The 8026-nt window shown below is 41.1% G+C and overlaps 2 protein-coding genes across 2 annotated transcripts; both read right to left on the minus strand.

Moving 5' to 3' along the window:
• Positions 1 to 2999: 2999 nt before the first annotated feature.
• On the minus strand, positions 3000 to 4341 carry LOC104963021 (claudin-3-like). The gene has a single exon (XM_010791568.1). It carries the CDS (start codon positions 4219 to 4221, stop codon positions 3574 to 3576), a length of 648 nt encoding a protein of 215 aa, XP_010789870.1. The 5' UTR covers positions 4222 to 4341; the 3' UTR covers positions 3000 to 3573.
• Positions 4342 to 6088: 1747 nt separating this feature from the next.
• LOC104963022 (claudin-3-like) lies at positions 6089 to 7157 on the minus strand. Its single transcript, XM_010791570.1, has one exon. It carries the CDS (start codon positions 6995 to 6997, stop codon positions 6341 to 6343), a length of 657 nt encoding a protein of 218 aa, XP_010789872.1. The 5' UTR covers positions 6998 to 7157; the 3' UTR covers positions 6089 to 6340.
• Between the last annotated feature and the right edge of the window lie 869 nt (positions 7158 to 8026).

Genomic DNA, 8026 nt, shown 5'->3' on the forward strand with positions numbered 1-8026 from the left:
GATCTTCTGTTCAATAAATGTTCATTGAGGAAAACGGTATCAGTGTCTTATTTTATATTCATCACAGTGAATGCTGAACTTGCCGGACCATATACTGAGGGAACGTTTTATAAAGAACATCTTTAATGTGTTACCCCAACAACGCCCAAAACATATCCTTAGAATGTTGGAGGCAAAACGTTCCACCTTTGTTAACATATCACATTAAAGGAACATTTTATAAAACCCTTTCTGTCATCTCAGGCCTTAATAACATCCTCAAAACATCCTCTGAATGTTTCTTGGAGAATGTTCTTCATTTGTTATCATGTAACATTGAGGGAACGTTTTATAAAGAACATCTTTAATGTGTTACCCAACAACATTCAAAACACATCCTTAGAATGTTGGAGGCAAAAAGTTCCACCTTTGTTAACATTAAAGGAACATTTTATAAAAAAACTTTCTGTCATCTCAGGACTCAATAACATCCTCAAAACATCCTCTGAATGTTGCTGTCAAAACGTTATGTCTTTGTTAACCTTAAACCTTATAGGAACATTATTTGAAAGAAAAATCATCCTAAAAAGGTTTTTCGAACATCAGATGTTTCATCATTTCTTTAAAACCTTATTAGAACCTGTAGGTAATGTTAGCCAAAGTTGTGAGAACGTTCCCCGCTAGCTGGGTTACCTCTTAACTTGGCTGTCAAAGGGCACCAGATTGATGCATTTTATCTTAAAATATATAAAATGTTCATGTCTATACATTGTCTCTCAAAATTGTTTGGAGGTGGCAGGAGCATTGCTCACGAGGAAGTGCAGCTGGAATTTGGAGCTCGTTCTGAACAGTCATGTTTTGGATGGATGTTTTTCAAAAAGATAAATGTGTATTTTTTAGTGTCTGCTTAGTACGTTGTTAAAATCAATGATTATCTTAACCATGGACAAACATGCCCGCGGCTCTTCGCCAACTCACTGGAACAGCACACAGCTCACTGGTCAACATGCTCTGCCTCTATGAAGTGTTTCTGTTGAAGAGCTCACTTTATGTGCTCCTTATTCTCTGTTCTTTTGCTGCTTCTAAACAGGGCCTGTACTGAGGCAGATCATTTGTCTTTTAGTCACAGAACAAAAGAGATTGAAACCAAGAAGTTATTTTCTTTTCAAAGTATAAACACACACTATATTAAATAACACCAGTCGTGGAATAAAAAGAGTTGTTGCTTGTTTAGTTTAAATATAAACCTGCGAACCTTCGGGGACAGAGCCTTCAGCGTGGCAGCCCCCACCCTCTGGAACGCTCTCCCCTGCTGAGATCCGCAACATCCCCACGCTTGACGCCTTCAAAAGGGCCCTGAAGTCCCATCTTTTTGCTAAGGCCCTTTTGCCCCTAATCTATTTGTTGTTTTGTCTGTCTAACTGTTTGTCTGACTGCCTTTTGTTGTTGTTATGTTTGTTTCTTCTCCTGTTCTTCTCTGTAAAGCGACCTTGGGTCTCATGAAAGGCGCTATATAAATCCAAGCTATTATTATTATTGGAATTGTATTTTAATAGATTTGTTTTGATCAGCAATTAAATGATTGTATCCAAAATTGATAGCAAAAATGCTAAGAATGCTACGACCACACTGCACACAACAGGCCATGCATAGATAGCATTAGAAGTATTTGTCAGGATATATACAGTATTACGGCATCGTGTAATCTGACTTCATCTGAACATATCCTTTATATAAAATAAACTAAAAGATATTTCCTCATTTGTCATTTTGGCATTGAGCCATGTTATTGACAGACACAAACTAGGTCACTGAATGATTTACTCTTCCTGACTAATGTACCAGGCATCCCCTTTTAAAAGTTTTATGTGGAAACTTGTATGGATTTATTAACAATACAAAAATGATTCTATAATCATTAGAGTCAAAATTAGCTCTAATCTGTAATAACTGTAATCATGACCAGATGTCAAGCAGTTCCTTGGCTTTTGTTAGAGGCGACATTGATATGGGAGTAAGTGACAACAGTTGGAAAGTAATGTGATATAGCCCCAAGTGACCCCCACCATATTTACTATGAGATGGTCATTAAACTTTCAAGTCGCTTCCTTTGTCAGGTGTGACTGCATTTGGTGTGGGAAACTAGTCCTAGCCTTACTCATGTCTATCATGAATACTCAGGATGATAGACATTTGAAATATGCTAAATTGTAGATAACTATGCCATGTTGTCCCGCTTTCCAAAATGTCTTAATGATAAAAGAGACTTCAGGAAAAACAGGAAGATTGAAGGGAAGTTGGACATCTCCGGAAAAGATGGAACCATTTTAGAAAAAAATACGCAATGCTTTTGTTTTTCAAGGCACTTCTAATTAAGTTCTACATCTTGTTTAGTGACCAGTCAGAAGAAGTTTTTGGTGATACTTGGCAGCTTTTACAAGCAGATGTGTTATTGTATAGGTAGAAAGGTGTTGGAAAGAAGATGCAAGCTGAGCCAAGCATGCAATGATAACTAAAGTCTGAAGGTTAAGAAACAAATAAATCATGTAACCTGTCTGGAAAGACTCCATTCTCTGTGCTCACACACTTCTCGCCTCTGCCCGTTAACTGATCCTGTGGCTAATTGTTTAGAGCGCGTGTGGTTAAGTTGCTGGTAAGGTAGCCCTCAGGATTGTATGTCAGTGTCATCTTACTCAGGCACCAGAATAAGAAAACTCCGTCATTTTGGTTACCGGTTCGCTGACTCACGAGGGAGGGAATATGTTGTTACGAAATCTGAAATGGAGCTCGATCTTCAGACTGAGCTCGTGAAACAGCTGTTTGAAATGAATAAAGATGTGCTGTATCTTTAAAAAAAGTTGTGTTTATTAAAAAAGCACAATACATATACTTCAGTTGTGTAAGTCACCTGGGTATTATTCCTGTCACGGATGAACCCAGGAGCTTTTGACTCCCTCTCTGCACACTGTAAAGCACTCCTTTGTCAACCCCGCCCCCCCCCCCCCCTCCATACCTTACCTACCCATCCCCAACCTTACAACACTGCACTAAAAGCTGCATTGAATACAGTTATCATCTGTCTTCTTATTTACCGGTGATTAATCATACTCTTACTACAGTATTTACAGAACATAATATAGTTGATAACCATCATCAAATTCAACACATCCAAGTCTTTCATATTATAATCAGCAGTGCCCAGTGCCTATAAAGCTTAAACTTGATACAGTGATGGCGTTTTTTATTTAAAAAAATCAGTAGTAAACATTAAGGCGCCAGAACTGTATAAAAGTATATAATTGCATACTGATTTTAACAATAACTTTTAGTGTGTTGACCTTAAAAAAGACTAAGAACACTATTTCTGTGAAACATAATTAAACGAGATTTTCACTCCACTGTCCTTTGCATGCTTTTTCAGTCTCTGAATAACAAAGCGTCTAATCAGAGATACTTAACATTAAAGGCAAAATCAAACACATCCTTCATCACGGAGTCTCCTTGTTTCCTTAGCTCTTTCCCTCATTACACCTTCAGCTTGGTGAGGCGAGCAGGTTTGTGATTCAATAACGTCTCTTCCTCCTTGACGTCCATTCAGACATAGTCTTTTCTTTCTAACCCTGGGCCACCTGCGGACCTAGGGGCAGAGTAAGCCATCCTTGAAGGGTTGTATCTGGTCTCACGAGGAGGACAGGAGCAGCAGAGCAATCCACCTCCGAGAATCAGGAGGGCAGCAGCCGCCCAGCCGATGTAGAGCGCGGCCCCCAGCTCCCTCCGCTGAGCGTCCGTGAGCAAAGGGTTGTAGAAGTCTCTGATTATGGTGTTCGCCGTCCAGGAGACAGGAATGAGCTGCATGACCCCGGAAACGATGAAGAACACCCCAGAGATGATCATCACCTTGGACTTGGAGGCCTCGTCCTCAATGCAGTTGGTGCACTTGGCCCCGGCGATGGAGACAAGCACCGCCAGGATGGCTAACAGGATGGAGATGATGGTGAGGGCGCGGGCCGCCTGGAGGTCCGGGGAGAGGGCCAGCATGGAGTCGTAGACCTTACACTGCATCTGGCCCGTGCTCTGGACCACGCAGGTCATCCACAGGCCCTCCCAGATGATCTGAGCCGTCACAATGTTGCTGCCAATGAAGGCTGTCACCCTCCACATGGGCAGGGCGCACGCTAAAATGGCAATAATCCATCCCAAAATGCAAAGGGAGATGCCTATCAACTCCAGCCCAATAGACATACTTAAAAAGTCTTCCTCTTCTGCCACACCTGAAAGGAGGTCACAGAAAAGTTCCTGCAAAGGGGAAGAGTCAACCAGAGACCAAACTAGCAATTAACTTAATTTCAGGCCTCGCATCTGTGAGTGTGTGATGATCTGTTGCCTCAACGTCACCAGGATCCTTTATAAGGCTCAAGTGGAGGGGAGGAGTCCTTGAAGGTGCTGTCATCACTAAAAAAAGGAGGAAGGACCTGGACACACTCTGAGATCAGCTTACATGGCCGGCTCCCAATGGGCCGGGCCACAAAGGGGCCTTTTACAGCTGAAAGGGCATACAACCATTGAGTGTGTTGTTATAAACAATGAAAACGATGAAAACAATGAAGACGTACTAAGGTGGGTTAAGGCTTACTGTATGATTGAAAAAGTGCAAATGACAGCAAACGTGACTGATTAAAATAGAATCTACCTTTACCTGAAAAACTCTTGTTACAGTCGGTGACGTAAGCTTCTTTGTACAGGTCTGATGATCTTTGATTTTTGTTATTCAAATGTATAATATACAAAGAATGATTGACCTACATTGCTCAGTTACATCCTTCTACTCTTATTCACTGGTCTAAAATGCCAGTGCTTCATGCTGTTAAAAAGACAACAAAACATCATGCTTTAAGCTTGACGGCAGTTTTAAAAAAAACGTACAAAGAGGGTTTTAAGAGTTTTCATAAGACCAAGGATGGAAACCTTTTAAACTTTATGTATGCACTAGTTCAGTTTAAAGATCACTTTAACACTTAGAGTTATGAGGCTTTCACCTGAGAGCAGTATTTTGTTTGATCTGCCTTAATGACTGTCTGTCTACAGAATGCCCTTGAAATTCTTCAGAGATGGGACTTTTTCCCTAGAAAAGCCCCCACCGCCCCCAGTGTCTTCTGAATGAAACAGTTCCATTGTTTTCAGGTAGTCGAGTGTGGGGAAGCTGACAAAGTAGCGGTTCTTGTTATCACAGAGCACACAGAGCTGGGAGACAGCCAGGTGGATTTATGTGCTGAGGAACAGACTCACAGTCGAGTGTGCAGGGTGCATGGAATCACAAATTATCTTTGCACCTGTCGATATGGAGATCAGATATTTTACCAAATCTCTAAACACTTAAATCTCTCTTTTAAGTGTTTATATATTAACATTTTCCTATGGGTGTTAGTTTGGTATCCAGAACCTACGCTGAAAAAACTGAAACGTTGACATTAATTAAATGTATTGTGTCAACAGATTTCACATAACTGTATCAGGTTAGTTGAAAGCAATAATTTAAAGTTTAAATATTTTTTTTAGGTTCAACGTTTCTGTTTTTTGAGTGTACCATGACCTTAAAACCAATTAAATATTTATTATGGGCACATTTATACTGTGAAATAAAGCAGGGGTTTTAAACCTGAGGGCTCATACCACCTAGGAGGTGACAATATAATTCAGGGCATTGTTGATGAACATGACAAAAAAAACAACATGCAGAGAAGTTATCAATAAACTTCAAAATACCATATTTTTCAGCTGCTCACCCTTAATAACGATAAGGAGACAGAAAACCTAAACCAATATATTTGTCAAACGTTTAAATGATCAAGACAACTTAAATACAAAAAGGCCTTTAATTTAAAATGGAACATGTTGAACATTGAAACATTTCAGATTAACTGATTTACACACTGAATAGATTCCAAAATGAAATGACTTCATGACACGCTTACTTGAACTTCCTTGTCAATACACATACACAACCAATACAGTGAAAAACAATAAAGAAGTACAAATGCATATTCATGTATTTTCTGAATTCGGATCAAAAATTATACAATTATTTCCATAGTATAAAATACAGGCTACACAGCATCACTAACAAAGTTGTTAGCCTCCAACAGCATCAAAGTAACACACAATAGATTTAATAAAGGCAAACAATTTTGAAGTCTCTGTTCTAAATGGCATATACAGCTCTGTTCTAAATGGCATATACAGTAGTGGCATGAAAATAGTTTTCAATCTCAACATTAAGAAAAATGTGTATAAGTTATAAACAAATTGGAGCTCTCTCCAAGCAGTCTTTTCCGCAAAGTTGTGAGAAAGAGCAGGTGTGAGTTCAGACATAGTCCCTCCTATCATAACCACTTGGGGCCAGAGACCTCGGCTGGGAGTACATCATCTTTGATGGAGGCCCGTACCTTTTCTCAGGTTGTTGGGGGCAACTGGAGCAGAGGATTCCCCCTCCGATGAGCAGGAACGCGGCAGCAGCCCAGCCCAGGTACAGAGCCCCCCCTATCTCCCTCTTCTGGGACTCAGGTATGATTGGACTGTAGAACTCCATGATGATGGAATTGGCTGACCAGGACACAGGGATCAGCTGGGTCAGAGAGGCCAGGATGAAGGCCACCCCGGCAGCTATCATCACCCGAGCCTTGGCCGACTCGTCATCCACACAGTTGGTGCATTTTGCCCCCATAATGGCCACCATGATTCCGACAATGCCCAGCATGATGGAGATGATAGTAAGAGCGCGGGCGGCCTGGAGGTCTGCAGTGAGAGCCAACATGGAGTCGTGGATTTTACACTGCATCTGACCTGTGCTCTGGACCACGCAGTTCATCCAGATGCCTTCCCAAGTGGTCTGTGCTGTGACGATGTTCACCCCGATGAACGCTGACACTCTCCACATGGGCAGGGCGCAGGACACAATGGCTGAGATCCATCCCAGGACAGCTAGACCCACTCCAAGTATCTCCAGTCCCACTGAAGGCATGTCGTGAATCTTTGAGTCAAAGTGAGCAGAAGTCTTCTCTACGTCAGTATTTCAGAGGTGGACAAAGTGAGTTTTCTGTGGAGTTCTGATTGCTCATATAAGCAGATTTCTTTAGCACAGAGGGTGGAGTCACCTGGTTATTGGCCAGAGGGGAATTCAAATCGCCGTCAGTCCCACCTCGCCTCGACGTACACAAACCCAACCTTGGCATGTAAACGGCCTCAGTTTAATCATTCAACTTCCTCTCCCCCGGTAGCTCCCCCATCTATTTGGGTGAGGGGAGAGTAAACAGAGAGCCTGTATCTCAGGTCTGGAGTAGTTAACGGATAACAGCCTGTAAATAATGGTGGATGAATGATTGAAAGTGGAAGACACAATTTCAACTCCCACAGGTTTCTCATTGCACTCTTCTCTGAAAGATCCTCAGGCAGTTGTTTAGCGCAAATATAATGATTCGTTTTAGGGGTTTTGTTAGTAAGCAGCTAAGGGATTGTTAATTATTAGATGTACTCTAAGGTGGGAAAAGTACTCAGATCTTGTATTAAGTAAAAGTAGAAGTGGTTGAGTGTAATACTCTGTTACAGTAAAAGTCCTGCATTCAAAATGTTACTCAAGTGAAAGTACAAAAGTATTGGCATCAAAAATATACTTAAAGTACCAAAAGTAAAAGTAGTCATTGTGCAGATTGGTCCATTTCAGAATAATATATATGATATGTTTTAGAATTGTTGATGCATTAAAGTGTTATTAAAGCTGGTAAAGGTGCAGCTAGTTTTAATGACTTTGTATACTGCAGGGTATGTACTGATCTCACTAGATGTTCCTGGAATCTAGCTATTCAGTCCAACCCGGTATCACGGCAAGACGTGACAATGTGACGATTTACCACGCTGGGAGACGTGAAGATGCAACGATTTCGTCCCTTCAAACGTGACAGTTACACTATTGTTAACATGGCCCACCAGTGCAGAAATACCTGGATGTTGGCAAGCCTCTATCACAACTTTTGGTTCACTATAACACACATGT

This window comes from Notothenia coriiceps, unplaced genomic scaffold, assembly GCF_000735185.1.
Source record: "Notothenia coriiceps isolate Sejong01 unplaced genomic scaffold, NC01 NC01_scaffold00035489, whole genome shotgun sequence".
NCBI lineage: Eukaryota > Metazoa > Chordata > Actinopteri > Perciformes > Nototheniidae > Notothenia > Notothenia coriiceps.

Bases quoted from the DNA above. Each gene is read 5' to 3' on its own strand.
- LOC104963021 (XM_010791568.1), bottom strand. From the start codon at position 4,221: ATGTCTATTGGGCTGGAGTTGATAGGCATCTCCCTTTGCATTTTGGGA.
- LOC104963022 (XM_010791570.1), bottom strand. From the start codon at position 6,997: ATGCCTTCAGTGGGACTGGAGATACTTGGAGTGGGTCTAGCTGTCCTG.